The following is a 14,732-nucleotide window of genomic DNA, read 5'->3' as shown; positions in this document are numbered from 1 at the left end:
CAGTGGATAGCTCGTCAACTTCAACTACATGCAACCCAATAAATAGTTAAGTAACGGAATCGACAGTGGATTTTTTGGCGTTCTCGGGGCCGAACCATGTGCCCCATGCTTGCCCTATCCGCTGCCAGCACTTTTCCCAAACAGGGCATCAGAATACATTTACCTGCCGGACAGAAGCGCACTAATGACTAGTTCAACTTTTCGATGGAATATATTGGGGAAATGGGATGACGAGCTAAGCTGCGTCGGTAGTGGCAGCGGCATGGCTTGCAGGAGGCTCTCAGGTCTTGTCTTGTCCCATCATTCCCGCATAACTGCCCGATCCACCATCCAAGGGCCCATCTTTTCAAGTTCGAGACCGAACCAGACTTTGTTCCAGATGGTTTGGCGATGGAGTCGAGCATGATCTCGTGGCTCTCAGCGGGTAGCGGAATAGAGACCAAGGGACCGAGGACAAGGACCCCTGGACGAGGGAGAGATGGCCGCCATGTTGCGGCATGTCACGTCATATCGAGGTGCATTGCATTGTGCGCGCTGCTGTCCAGTATGGGCGAAGTTGTTGACTGGTGCGAGGAAATATGCATTTGGGACGACTGCAGCCAGATTTCTACCACCGACATGCATGCGTATTCTCTGGTGATGCGGCGATACCAACCATATGGCATATACTCTGTACTATGGCAGCAGCCGGTTTTCCGCTGAGCCTCACCAGGGTAAAAGGGCCAATGCGAATGCACAAGCCAAAACAATGGATCTCGGATAGTTGTGGCGGAAATCGCATCCTGCTGAACCTCACTCTTTGCCATGGCAAGCTGGAGCCACTTGATGGAGCCGCATGCGGCGAGCGCACTCTGCATGCTCATCAGTAGCTGACAAGGCATCAGATCGAGATTTAGTCAAACTCTTTCTATACCGAGTAATAGTGTTGCAGCAGGTCGACGCGTGTTTCCTGGTGAAATGGTGTGAATGGCGTGGCTTGCTCATACAAGTTGTTGCCAAGATGGTGGGAGGAGCCTCACAAGATGGTGGGAGGGGACTGCAGGGAGGGGTCTTCTCGTCATCGCAGGCGACAGGGTGTGCCTGACTAGACACTCAGGCATCGTGAACCACAGCCTCATATTTTTTGTGTCCGTGTTTTGTATTATTAGGTAGTGCCAGGCAGCGTCGGTTCTCGGCCATTCCGTTCCTCGCCCCCTCCCACACACTGGCCGCGGCAAGAAACAAAGAAGAACGAAAGTCAACAAGATGAGGTCGTAGAAAAATGCGGAAAGTTCATGTACAGTGGTACGGCGGGATGAGGGCTGATTCTGGCGAGATCGCAGAGTTGATAGGCTGGTGATGCGGGTTTGGGAGCATTGTGTGTCATTGACATGGAATAGTGGCCATGGATGGTGATGGATGGGTTTTTTTTTTCTCGGACAAGATGGATCCTTCTGTTCGCGGCGCGCTTGGGTGGTTGGCAGAATTTTCTAGTTTTCTAATAATACCGAGTTAACGGCGCCACTAATTAATTCTAGGTAAGGATCCGAATCGGAGGATGAACGGGTGGCTTTTAGAAGTGTCAAGAGCGCTGTACGTACTTCCAGTAGCGGTTGCGGCCATACATGTGTGGCGTTTGCTTTCGCCACACCTGCCAGGTCACACGCCCAGCCTGTACCACTACCGCCGCTACAAACGCGTCTGCCAGCTGCACTTGCCAATGCCGACTTGCCAGCTGCCAACACAAAACACGGCGAGCAATTACCTACCTAGTACTACCGCCAAAGCTTGACACTCCACACTTTTTGTTAGCATTCATCCGAGCGAGAGTGCAGTCGCCGTTTCGATCCGACGCTTGAGACTAGGTAGTTGGCTCCTTTGGCCACCCCCCCCATGAACAAGTGACCAGTTCCATCTCTCGTATGAAATAAAAAAGAGCGTATGCCCTCTCTCCTACCACCCACCAACCTACCCATTGCTTTTCAAATTGTACCTGCACATCGCTTCGCATCCTTCTCACCGCTACACTACACCTCACAACATCACTTGCTCGCTCGTTGATCGGCAGCTAGTGTTCCCTAATCACTAATCCTGACATCCTCTTGACAACTCGACGCCCTTTGATAGCCTCGTGCTCAGTCATTTGTCATCCACATACCCAGCACGTCATTTTCAAGGGTGTTGTCTGTCTATGGACCTGATATAAACGCACCTATATATACGTCTCTCTCTACATCCTCGAACAACGCGGAAACCTTGCACGACCAAACTCCCCATCGAGTTGCAAGCAAAACAAGAAAACAACAACACCGACATGCCCGACGCCAATGACCCTCGCGGCCGGGCGGCTGCTCGCTCCAAGGCGGTAGCCGCCCTTAAGCCCACCATTGATGTCATTATCGATCGCCATTACAACTCCAGGGTCTACACCTCGGGATCCGTCGTTGCTGGCCGCGCCATTATCAAGACGCTTCGCGACATTGCCTTTGACCACTTTGACATTGTCTTCACTGGCATCGCCGCCACCCGCCTCGACTTTGTTCAGCAATACCCATCCCACTCCTTCAGGCCTTTTCTGAAGCTGCGCATGCCCATTTCCGAGGACCATGTCCCCGAGGACCGCATTTTCAAGACCGGCCGCACCTACACCATTCCCTTCCACTTCGTCGTCCCTCACCAGCTTCCCATGGGCGCTTGCAAGCACCAGTGCGAGGTTGGCGACGTCCTCGATCACCACCTGCGCCTGCCCCCGACCATTGGATTCTGGAGCGCCGACGACCAGGCCCCCGAGATGGCCCAGATCGAGTATGCCGTCAAGGCCCGCGCCGTCAAGCGGGAAAACGACGGCCTCGCTGCCACCAAGGTGATGGAAGGCCAGCACGTTGTCAAGGTGCTGCCCGCCAGCCCCGAGGATGCGCCCCTCGACATCACCTTCCGGGACGAGCGCTACACTATGGTCAAGACCAAGACGATCCGCAAAAACCTCTTCTCCGCCAAGACGGGCAAGCTGACGGCAACCTCGACCCAACCCGAGGCTGTCATGTTCTCCGCCGATGGCCGCGATGCCTCTCTGTCGGCTGCACACATCAGGCTCGAGTTCGTGCCCGACTCCGTCGACACCGCTCCGCCCAAGATCAACTCGGTATCGGCTAAGATGTTGTCCACAACCTTTTTTGGCGCGGCCCCCGTCAACTACATGCCCAACCTGGGCCCACGCACTGCCTACCACGGCAACCCGTGCCTCAACTACGTCACGACGAATCCTGTCTTTAGCCACAGCGTGTCTAAGATTTCGTGGCTGCAAGAAAAGATGGACACGGGCCGCCGCGACTCGGGCTACTCGAGCTCGCACCTGTCGCCGGACACGGATGGCGTGGCCAATAGCAGCGGCAACAGCAACAAGAAGGCTGGCTCGGCCATTAAGCACGTCGCTAGTCTCGACATACCATTCACCATCACCAACACCAACCGCAAGATCTTTTTGCCCACCTTCCACTCGTGCCTCATCTCGCGCACCTATGTCTTGCAGCTGTGCCTCAGCGTTGGCCCCACCAACACCAACATGACGCTGTCGGTACCGGTCCAGGTTGGCGTTGAGACCATCCATGACGATCCCCAAGGCGGCACGCTGCCCAGCTTTGAGAGTGTCATGGCCCGCGACGAAGAGGCCGCAGCTGACAGCTACCTCCGCCCGCGCATTCGCCGTGCAGCCTCGGAGGATGCACCACAAACCAACACCCTTTTGCCTGGCTACAGCGAGCTGAGCCGTAGAGCGGCCGTTCCAGTAGCGCCAGTCGCCTGATTCCTATATCACGATACCCACGACTTGTCATTCACTAATAGTTTTGTTGTTTGTTTCTTATTTGTTTACCCTAAGTTACTATATTTCATTGCGCGTCTTTTTATTTAATCCTCACCTGGGTCATTTGTCTTATAGAAGAGCACTGCAAAAAGCATTATCGAGTTTTCAAGCATGTACGCTGGGATGATGTGAAATTGTTTCCACATTGTTGATTTTGGAGGCTCCGAGCCGCATATACTACAAGGACATGGACTTGGTAATACATAGACCTACGAATACAATGGCTCCTCAAAGAGAACCCCCCTAAACAAGTCACTTTTGTTTCTATGACGTGGCCGAATCTTTGTATTACCTGCAGATGGTCTCATCGACTTTGGAATGTAGACCAACACGCAACCACACTAGCCATCATGTCATTGCCGATGCATCAAGCTGGATCAGTGTTGTGAGGCGTGGCAGCTGCGCGGCCTGTGATTGGCTCAAGGTTGGCCCGGGGTCGCAGCCTGGTTTCTCTGTTGAGGTAAAAAGAAAGATGCCAAGAATCTCGCTGGCCGACCCCCTTTTCCGACTGAATGTGCGCTAATTCCAGAGGCCATGCACCCTGAGGCAGCTGGAGAGCTCAGAGAAGTGACTTACCTTACATATTAACTACCTAGGTAGGTAGTACCGTTAGTTACAGCGGGCCCCTCAAAGATCGCCCCCGCCCTGACACCCCCGTATCGCTTGGGTTAAGACAGATGGATTGACTTGGCATTTTGTTCGTTTGGCGTTAGCCTCCCTAATAACCCTTTTTTTCTTCGTCTGTCCGTTTTCTTCTCGTCACACCGTCTTCAGCCTTTTCGACGCGACCCTTGTTCCGTCGAGCTCGACAGTACTACGCATTTCTTCTTCAGTTGCGCCTCTTTGGCTGCATCCCAGCGTGTCCTCGACTCCTCCTGCCCCCTCGTCGACCCCCCTACCTGGCCATTAGTGCCAATTACACTCGTTTTTGCCGCAATATTCCATCACCTTTATAGCCATTTCCAGGGGCTTCGATTTTGATGCTAGATTCGAAGATCATCTGCACGCGATCGAATCTGGCCCGATACAACTGCCATCTACACCTTCTTTGTCTCGGTCATCCTTGATTCCGCACCAGCCGAGCTCAACGTCCGAACCCCCCCCTTCGTGTCACACGACCTGGCAGTTGATTGTGCACCATGGTCCGGCTTCCAGCTTCCAGCCTCGGTGGCCTGGCGCCCTTGTTTCTGTTGGCTTCTGTCGATGCCTTTTATGTACCAGGTATGTCGCAGCTGGCGCCCGATACCGCCTCTGCTTCCCTGCGCCTAGACACTTGCTAACTCAAGGGCAGGATACTCAATCAAAAGCTACAAAGCTGGCGAATCAGTTCCTCTCATGGTTAACAAGGCCTATTCCGACAGCACACAGCTCCAGTATGCCTACTACGACCTCCCATTCGTCTGTCCGCCGTCCGATCATCCCAAGTCGGTCGGTGGCCTGCTCAGCGGCAAAAACGTCCCTCTCAACCTCGGCGAAGTCCTCCGCGGCGATCGAATCCGAATATCAGATATTGAATTGATCATGAACCAGGAGACGCAGTGCAAAGCTCTCTGTACAAAGGAGCTTAACAAGGACGACGTGCAGCGCGCCAAGGACATGATCCGTGATACCTACGTTACCGAGTGGATTGTCGATAATCTCCCCGGTGCCACCAGCTTCATCAGTGTTGACAAGACGCGCAAATACTATGCTTCGGGCTTCAAGCTCGGCTACAGCGAGGTCTCACCCTCAACTCGGGAAACCCACTACTATCTCAACAACCACCACACCATTGTCATTCGCTATCGCAAAGCCCCTGGCAAGGCCGGCGACCGTGGCGAGAAGATTGTAGTCGGCTTCGAGGTCTATCCCAAGAGTATCGGCAGTGGTAGCAAACGCGATGCCCAAGGTTGCCCTGTCGATTTGCAGCATGTCGAGCGAGGTTTGGAACTCTATATTGGACCCAACAGAACGACCGAGGCCGCACTACGCTATGGCGACGGAAATGTGCAACAGATGGAACGGCGAGCCGACGATGAGAGCGAATCTGGCATCCTGTCAGTCCCGTATACCTACTCGGTGTACTTTAGGGAAGATAACACGATCGAGTGGTCCCGCCGCTGGGATCTGTACTTTGTAAACCAAGAGGACGGTGCGCGCATTCACTGGCTTGCCATTGTCAACTCGCTGATCATCTGCGGCATGCTGACTGCCATTGTCCTGGTCATTTTTGCGCGTACTGTAAATTCGGACATTAAGGGTTACAAGGAAACGTTGGAGAGTAAGTCTCGCGGCAAGCGCGTCATGAAGGACGTTCCACCGGGGTTATTGGACCAGGGGACGGATGGCCGGGATGATGATCTATCCGACACTGAAGACGCCTTGGAGGATGTCACAGGTTGGAAGTTGCTTCACACCGACGTCTTCCGAGCACCGCAACATGGCTACTTGCTTGCGCCGCTCGTCGGCTCCGGCATGCAGCTTCTCTTCATGGCGGTGGGACTGGTGCTGCTCAGCGCTCTGGGATTCTTGAACCCTAGCTTCCGCGGAGGCTTCATCAGTGTTGGCGTGGGCCTCTTCGTGTTTGCGGGCGTCTTCTCGGGCTACTTTTCTGCCCGTGTGTTCAAGAGCTTTGATGGCAGAGATTGGCGCAAGAATGCCATGGTGACGGCGCTGCTATTTCCTGGGTTGATGTTTGGTCTTGTCTTTATTGTCAACTTGTTCGTTTGGGCACAGGCGTCGAGCACGGCCATTCCTTTCGGCTCGCTCGTCCTGATTGTGGTTTTGTGGCTCTGCTTCCAGGTGCCGCTTGTGTACGCCGGTGCCTACTACGGGTTTGAAAAAGCTGGCGGGTGGCAGCACCCGACCAAAGCCACGGCGATTCCGCGCCAGTTGCCGAACCACGCGTGGTACAGCAAGTCGGCGCAGGCGGTGCTGCTGGCAGGGCTGATTCCTTTTGCCGTCATCTTTATCGAGCTGCTGTTTGTGTTTCAGTCATTGTGGCAGAACAAGAGCGGCTTCTACTACATGTTTGGCTTCCTGGCGGTCGTCTCGGTCATCTTGGTGGTGACGATTGCCGAGGTGACTGTGGTGACGATCTATATTCAGCTGTGCTCGGAGAACTACCACTGGTGGTGGCAGTCGTTCTTTGTGGGCGGCGGCAGCGCGGTGTGGATTTTTGCGTACTCTGTGTGGTATTACATGTTCAAGCTGCATATTACGGGTTTTGTGAGCAGCATGTTGTTTTTTGTATACACGTTTATTGCGTGCTGCGTGTATGCGCTCTTGACAGGCACGATTGGCTTCCTGAGCGCCTATGCGTTTGTGAGGCGGATATACGGGTAAGTTGGACTGGCGAGAGAGGTTTCTGCATTTATAATCATGTACTGACTGTGTTGCAGTGCCATCAAGGCTGACTAAGTGCCCGACACTTGTTGGCGAGCTTCTGCTCTTTTACGAACCGAAATGATGTCAACACCTGGGTGGGCGTCTTTAGATGTTTGCACTTTGCACGGCGTAATACGGGCGTCATTTTCTTTTCTCATGCGAAGGCGCGCAGATCATGTGCGGCTGCACCAGGCAATCTTTATCAAGTCGAATCTTTTCTTTTTTTTTCTACAAACCTAGTTCCTTTTTAGCGAATAATTAACGCTTCCAATTCACCTCACCGTAGCACCAGCCCCAAGCTGACCGACTATGAGCATTCAGCATTCAATTCAGCCTTTGCTCATTCCACTCATTCGGTTTCCCCCACACATGGTGCGAGGGCGGAGCAAGTAAGTCAAAACCCACCACACAAAACCTTCGGAACTCTGATTCCGCGCGCGCCATTCCCATGGACGTCTCGTGTGCTTCTGCGCCCTTTGGTGACCTAGCTTTGACATTGGACGAACATCTCGGCCCTTTTGCCACTTGCCGTGACAGTGCCGATCAGTCTGCATATAAACTGTGGTGCACAAAGGCATCTCTGGAGATATAAGAGAGAGCGTCGTTGGCATCATTCTCTGCTGTCTGCGCCAAACAGGCTCGGTTCACTCCGCAACAACCGTCATGGACATTAACGAATATAGAAAGCAGGCCAAAAAGGCCGTCGACGACAGTATGTGAGACCAACAGACCCCCCCCCCCTGTCCTCTCTCCTCCCCTTGCTTTCTTTCCACGCAATTGGTAGCGGAATCTCGCTGCCACCCCCCCGCGTCTTGTGCCCTTGCCCATGGTCGCGCTGCCCCTCCCCCACCATGACCAAGTTCGTCGCCCATCTGTCGGCGCTCCGAGAAATCGCAACCCCCCCTCTCCCTCCCCTAGCTAAAAACTTGTGTGTCCCGCAGTCGCCGACTACTACGAATCGATCCCGTCGCGCCCCGTCCTCGCCGACGTGCGGCCCGGCTACCTCCGGCCGCTGCTGCCCGATGCGGCGCCGCTCGAGGGCGAGTCGATGGAGGCCATTGTGGCCGACGTGCAGTCCAAGATTATGCCGGGCATCACGCACTGGGCGCACCCGGGCTTCATGGCCTTTTTCGCGTGCACGGCCTCGCACCCGGCCAACATTGCCGAGATGTGGTCCAACGCCTTCAACGGCGCGCACTTTAACTGGATCTGCTCCCCGGCCGTCACCGAGCTCGAGACGGTCGTCCTCGACTGGCTCGCCAAGGCCCTCGCCCTGCCCGACTGCTACCTCTCCGGCGGGCCGACCCACGGCGGCGGCGTCCTCCACGGCAGCGCCTCCGAGGCCATCCTCACCGTCATGGTCGCCGCCCGCGACCGCTACCTCGCCCGCGTCACCGCCCACCTGCCCGACGGCGAGGACAGGGACGAGCAGATGTGGCGCCACCGCAGCAGAATGGTCGCGCTCGGCAGCGCCGGCGCCCACTCGAGCACCAAAAAGGCCGCCCAGGTCCTCGGCGTCCGCTTCGACACCGTGCCCGTCGACGAGGCCAGCGGCTACGCCATGACCGGCCCGGCTCTCCAGGACAAGCTCGCCCAGCTCCGCGCCAAGGGCCTCGAACCGTTTTATCTGACCGCCACGCTCGGCACCACCGACGTCTGTGCCGTCGACGACTTTGCCGGCATTGCGGCGACTCTGGCCGCCGCCGACACGAGCGCACAGAACAACGGCACCACCACCACCACTACCAACGGCACTGCCGCCACCGCCGCCGAGGGCAACGTCTGGGTGCACGTCGACGCCGCCTTTGCCGGCTCCGCGCTCATCCTCCCAGAGTACCAGCACCTGACGCCGCCGCTCGCCGCTTTCCACTCGTTCAACTTCAACCCGCACAAGTGGCTGCTGACCACGTTTGACTGCTCCGCCGTGTGGGTGCGGTCCCGGGCCGACCTCATCACCGCGCTGAGCATCAAGCCCGCCTACCTGCGCAACGAGTTTAGCGACTCGGACCTCGTCACCGACTACCGCGACTGGCAGGTGCCCCTCGGCCGCCGCTTCCGCTCGCTCAAGCTCTGGTTTGTCCTGCGCAGCTACGGCCTCGCCGGACTGCGCGCCCACGTCCAGCGCGGCATCGACCTCGGCCGCTCGCTCGACGACAAGCTCGCCGCCCGCCCGGACCTGTTTGTCTCGTTTACGCCCGCCCGCTTCGCCCTCGTCTCGTTTCGCGTCGTCGGCGCCGACGACGACGAGCGCAACGCCCGCACCGAGACCCTCTACGAGACCCTCAACGCGTCCGGCCAGGTCTACCTCACCAGCACCGTCGTCAATGCCGTCTTTGCCATTCGCGTGTCCACCAGCACGGCTGCGGTGCGCGAGGAGCACGTCCAGGCCACGTTTGACCTGATTGTCAAGGAGACGGAAGCGCTGCTGGCCAAAGCGTAGTAGACACGGCGTATTGTCATGGTGCATAGCTCAAGAAATGATTTCGCCATACTTCGGTACATATATTGCCAGAGATTTTGCCTACATGTTCGACTATACCTACATCATGATGCATCACTAAATAGTAGACCAATGAATATCATGACCAGTTGATACATGTATTGATGCGTGCTAATCGTATACTCTGCAATAATCATACATCTGGGTTATCTATGTCTATGTCTATATGCTTGCTCGTCTGCGTGCTGTGGTGCGCCGCATCGACTGCTTCGCTTCCGTCTCTTCCGACAAAGGCAGCTTGCCTTGCTCGCGCAGCTTCTTCATGAAATCCTGGCCGTATTTGTACCCAAGAAGGTACAGCTCGTCAAACTTGGCAAAATCCAATGTGCCATACGCCTCAATCGGAGGACGCATGTAGATGCACCCCTCAATCAGCTTGGCGCTCTCCAGAGCGTCAATGCTGGAGACGTACGCAAGACGCGCTTGAATTTCGGCCAGCGTAGGCGGGTTGGGGTGCGATGAGAATGGATTCCAGCGATTGAAAAACGCCCACATGCCCGACAGCGAGTCGCCGTACGTTTGCGGTGTGTCGTCATCCACAGCACCAACGTCGATGGCGAAGATGCTCGAGACCCCCAGGCCTCTCATATGTGAGACAGTCAAATTGTCGACATAGCCACCGTCAAGCAGCATACTGCCTTCATCACACAAAGGTGGAAGCAGACCAGCAAGAGACATGGAGGCGCGGATGTAACGCCACGCGTATCCACTGGTATGGAACTCATTTCGACTCTTCGTGATGTTGGTGGTATTGCAGTAAAACTCGAGCCAGAAGTCTTCGATCTGCGTCTTGCCGAAAGCCTTGAAGATGCCTCGGTTGAACTCATGGCCCGTGGTGTAAGAGGCAGACGGGTAAGTCAAGTCCAGGGCAAAACGCCAGAGACTCGCCATGCGCCCAGCAAATTTCTTCGCCAAGCCAAACATGGGCACCACGTCGGCGTGGCGCGCATACAAAGCCCCTACAAAGGCACCTATAGATGTGCCTCCTACGATATCGATAGGGATACCTGCTTCCTCAATTGCTCTGATGATGCCGATATGAGAAATGCCGCGCGCCCCGCCACCACCAAGGACCAGACCAATAGACTTGCCGCAGAGTCGACGGGCCAGGCGATGGAAGTCGCTCTTCATCGGTGAGTCAGGAATGTAATAGCTCTGTGCTTTCTTTGTCGTGTACTTTTGAATCTCGGTCTGCAGAATTTGCAGTTGTTGCTTGAGCGTTTGGCCAAGTTTCTTCGAAGTTGGTATTACCCTCACTTCGCTTTCTGTGAAAGCCATTTGTATGTGAAAATGACCACCGTTGATCCACATACGGTTTCGTAGCCATGATCTTGTCAACCCAGATTTTGAAAATCGTTCAGCATGTAGCAGTACCAATGATTTCCATGCAGTTGATTTCATTCCAAGCATGAACCGCTCGTACTCGCCAATTTCCGGTGACGATACCGCCAAGCCAACCAGAAGAATACTGTCAGCCTGTGCGATGCAGGTCTGCGTCCAAGGCGAGTTGACGCTGGTATCTGTAACGAGAAAATGGGACATTAGTTTCTGTCAAAATCGAAAGGGGAAATTTTGAAATGTGCAATTGTCAATCGTGTCAGGAAAAAATTAGAGTTAAAGAACCATCAGCGGCGGTGCCTTTGGCTTAGGATTACTCATCATTCGATTGGTGTAAAACGAGAACAAAAACAAATAAATCTTACCAGCCACGTAAACTACAAGCCCATACATTTCTTCCAAATCGGCCAAGTATTGGGACAGACGTAGTTTTCCGATTTTGCTGAAAGCATGCTTGCCTAGGTGGTTCAAGATAGCAGCTTGGTTGAGTGACGTAGCACCATTCGGCATGCCCATTTGCGAGAGTGCATTCATGAGCTGACTGGCAAAGTCGACCACAGGTACACCTGCCGTGATGGGTAGAATTGCGACAGTCCGCAAATTCATCGTGGATTTGCCATGGTTTCGAATGGCACCGGAGCCGGCATCCGCACCGACGAGATTCATTGGATCGTCCATCATGGCACGCATGCGGGCCGCAATAATCTTGGAGATCTTGATAGTGATGTTGGGATGCTCTTGCGCGAGACTGTTAAACAATGTGCGTGGGAACTTAACCAGCTCCGTATCGCGAATAGCATGCAGAGTTCCGGGGCGAGCGGTTTCTGTAAGCACTTCGAGCTCTCCGACACTTTCGCCTTGACCGTACTCGGCTTTTGCTTCCACACCACCATCCTTCCGTTCTTCGACGAGCCTGAGGCGACCGTTTAACACCACGTATATAGCCTCGCTTTCATCGCCATTGTGGAAAATGACCTGGCCTGCGTTGACTTGTACCCATTCCAGGGCAAAGTCAATATGCAAAATCAGACGTGGCAAAATGCTGGTCAATCGCTTTGCCATAGTGAGCAGAATGATGGGATACTTGTCAATAATCCGTTCCAATGACGCACGGGGAAGAAAGCCGACATAAACGTCGGTCTTTGCCACCACGTCAATGTAAGAACGATACGACGAAACACCCCCAATGTAGCCCGCAATGCCACCAGGCTTCACCCACGCAACGCTGCGCCGATGGCTTGTGTGTTTATGAGTTTGGGAACGCTCGTGGCTCCCTCCGCCGCTCGGCCTGTCTGGACTCTTCGTCTCAGGGGATTTCGGCCTGGTCTTGTGCAACATCTCTCGGGATGGTTGCTGGCTGACACTGATATCCAGGAATCCATCCACAACATAGTATATGCCAGGGCTTCGTTCTCCCTGCTGGATAAGGATAGAGCCCTTCGGAAAGAATACGATTTCCATCTCATTCTTCATCCCTTGCGAGAGCATAGCAGCACTGGGGGTCCCGTGCAATCCCATATTGCTAGAGGTGACAGATTCACTTTCGCCGTCGATAGACGTCTCAAATGGCCCCATAAACCCAAAAGCGTTACTCGGAAAGACTCCCCGTGCTCGGCGCTGATCCATGTAGCCAATACGGGGGGATGCCTCTAATGATTCCGGCTCTCTAGAGGTCGTACCACCGTTATCGAGGCCTAGGGTCTTCAAGATGCACTCGAGGATGCAGGTGCGGAACAGGCCATCTTCTTCGGCGAGATCTCGTGGGTCCACAGAGATTCGTGCATGCTTCTCTGAATCGAAGGGATTGAAAGATCGCTGAGCAAGTGGCGTCTTGGGATCCAAGTCTGACTGCCTGTGACCGTTGCGAGCTTGGTTTATGTCGGTCAATAGGTCGCCAGGCTGTGCCTTGTGTTGATGGGGAGGCCGTTCCTTCGGCGAGCCGACATTGCTAGACATGGACGAGGTGCGTTGCTTAGCTACAGCATGTTTAACAATCTCTTTGCGGAGAGTCGTGCTGGAGTGACGCTGAGGAATGATGGTTGAGTTGTGAAGCGCGATGCCTTTTGATTCCTGGCTGTCCTTCATTCGTTCCCGCTCACGCTTGAACTTTGCCTTCAGTCGTGAGAGAGCATCTCCGCGCAATGCGTTGGGAAGTTGGCAAGAAGTAAACTTGAGAATGTTCTTCTCCGTTTGAAAGACTTCGCCGGTCAATCCGAGATAGTTGAAGGCGTGAGCGAGAGTGACGCGATGGAATCGAGAAAGAATAACTTGAACAATGTGGGCAGTGGCTTTGGGGTAAATCTTGATGAGCCTTCGGAATGCCTGAGCAGGTATGATAGCAATTGTAGTGTCGACCGTCGCACGGGCAATGATGTCAGGATGAACCGATTGCGATACGCGACGCTTCGGTGCCTTCGGTCTTTGTGGTGGTTGGTGGATGGCGGGCACTGTATCATTGAGTGACATTGGAGGGATACCCGATCCAGTAGCCCTAAGTGGTGTCTGCGGCTGTGTCTCGTGGTCTGTCACAAGAGGATGCCGTCCGGACCTGGCGTTCAGATTTGGCGTATTTGGCATTGACGTTGGGACGAATTGGCCAGAATCCGGGCCTTCTGGCTGGACTTCGTTGTCATCCGCAACCTTGAGCTTGACGTCCTCGGTAAAGAGAGACATGATGGAAAACAGCGAAGACATGGGTGCGCCGTTCCTCACTTCCGTTAGGAGGTGGTAGTTTTGCTGGCCTCTAGCCATATATTCTTCGTCTTCAGAGGAGTCATGGTAAGACTGCTCAGCGGAAGAGTGGCCAGAATTGCGGGCATCTTGGCCAGTTTTGACGAAGATCTCAACTAGACCGTCAACAACAATGCAGAAGCCCTTTTCCTCTTCCAGATTGATCGTCTCTCCTGCAATCAGTTTCCTGGTTTGCATGCTTCGGGTCAATTCGTGGAAGACGGGCCTCTCAAGATAACCAAATATCTTTATGGCGCTTAGAAACTCATCCAGATAATTGGAGAGCCCAGATTTCATTCCTTCCTCATGGGTATCAGGAAAGAGGTCGATATCTGGCTCCTTGCGTTGAGGCTCGGGCGGTAGTCGCGAGTACATATTCAGAATGCGGTATCTCACAACCCAGCTAACAGCCGATGCGATCGCTACCATAATGAAGATGCTGAAAGGCGTTAGAGCTGGCAGCAGCAGCAGAGAGCAGTTAAAGACATACAGTGTGGTAGCATTCATCGTCACCGTCCAGCTAGCGGATAGCAGCGCGTAGAGCAAGCTGGGAACAGTTATGGTGACGATGCGGATGGCCCAGTAGAGGGTCATGGACACGAGGTTGATCGCGGTGAGGATGATCCAGCCAAGGATGCCGAACCAGCCAAAGCCAGCCTTGGGGGCAAGCTCGACGGTGGAAGTGCTCATGTCGACAGTGAGACTGCCCGCCAGAGTGGCAGCAGTGGATAAGTCGGACGCCATGGCTGGTTATGATCTCCGACGCGGTGGCAGAGCATCATGCAGGCTGGCGTGCCAGTCAGCGAAGAAGCTGCGTGGCGGAACAGCTGAGGAGATTTTTGCGTGGGTAAGGGAAAACTACCTAGGTAGCTTTTATTAGGAGAGCTTGTTGAAATTAAGCTGAGTTCAACGCTGTTTAGCCCGAGGTTCCGCCGCCCCAGTGGTAGCCCCACCAAA

At 54.5% G+C, this 14,732-nt stretch overlaps 5 protein-coding genes across 5 annotated transcripts; 3 read left to right on the top strand and 2 right to left on the bottom strand.

The window, feature by feature from the left end:
* Positions 1 to 500: 500 nt before the first annotated feature.
* CCM_04745 (uncharacterized protein) lies at positions 501 to 857 on the bottom strand (the record flags this gene model as incomplete). Its single annotated transcript, XM_006669891.1, has 1 exon — positions 501 to 857. One exon carries the CDS (start codon positions 855 to 857, stop codon positions 501 to 503), a length of 357 nt encoding a protein of 118 aa, XP_006669954.1.
* A 1,436-nt stretch (positions 858 to 2,293) lies between these two features.
* On the top strand, positions 2,294 to 3,781 carry CCM_04744 (arrestin; the record flags this gene model as incomplete). Its single annotated transcript, XM_006669890.1, has 1 exon — positions 2,294 to 3,781. The coding sequence occupies one exon, from the start codon at positions 2,294 to 2,296 to the stop codon at positions 3,779 to 3,781; it is 1,488 nt and encodes a 495-aa protein (XP_006669953.1).
* Positions 3,782 to 4,980: 1,199 nt separating this feature from the next.
* On the top strand, positions 4,981 to 7,240 carry CCM_04743 (multispanning membrane protein, putative; the record flags this gene model as incomplete). The annotated part of the gene is made up of 3 exons (XM_006669889.1): positions 4,981 to 5,062; positions 5,133 to 7,161; positions 7,222 to 7,240. The coding sequence occupies 3 exons, from the start codon at positions 4,981 to 4,983 to the stop codon at positions 7,238 to 7,240; spliced, it is 2,130 nt and encodes a 709-aa protein (XP_006669952.1).
* A 630-nt stretch (positions 7,241 to 7,870) lies between these two features.
* Positions 7,871 to 9,647, top strand: CCM_04742 (aromatic-L-amino-acid decarboxylase; the record flags this gene model as incomplete). The annotated part of the gene is made up of 2 exons (XM_006669888.1): positions 7,871 to 7,919; positions 8,149 to 9,647. The coding sequence occupies 2 exons, from the start codon at positions 7,871 to 7,873 to the stop codon at positions 9,645 to 9,647; spliced, it is 1,548 nt and encodes a 515-aa protein (XP_006669951.1).
* Positions 9,648 to 9,869: 222 nt separating this feature from the next.
* Positions 9,870 to 14,519, bottom strand: CCM_04741 (Patatin-like serine hydrolase; the record flags this gene model as incomplete). The annotated part of the gene is made up of 2 exons (XM_006669887.1): positions 9,870 to 11,227; positions 11,411 to 14,519. The coding sequence occupies 2 exons, from the start codon at positions 14,517 to 14,519 to the stop codon at positions 9,870 to 9,872; spliced, it is 4,467 nt and encodes a 1,488-aa protein (XP_006669950.1).
* Positions 14,520 to 14,732: the final 213 nt, after the last annotated feature.

The sequence above is a fragment of the Cordyceps militaris genome (genome assembly GCF_000225605.1).
Source record: "Cordyceps militaris CM01 unplaced genomic scaffold CCM_S00003, whole genome shotgun sequence".
NCBI lineage: Eukaryota > Fungi > Ascomycota > Sordariomycetes > Hypocreales > Cordycipitaceae > Cordyceps > Cordyceps militaris.
This window is presented reverse-complemented; position numbering and strand designations above follow the sequence as displayed.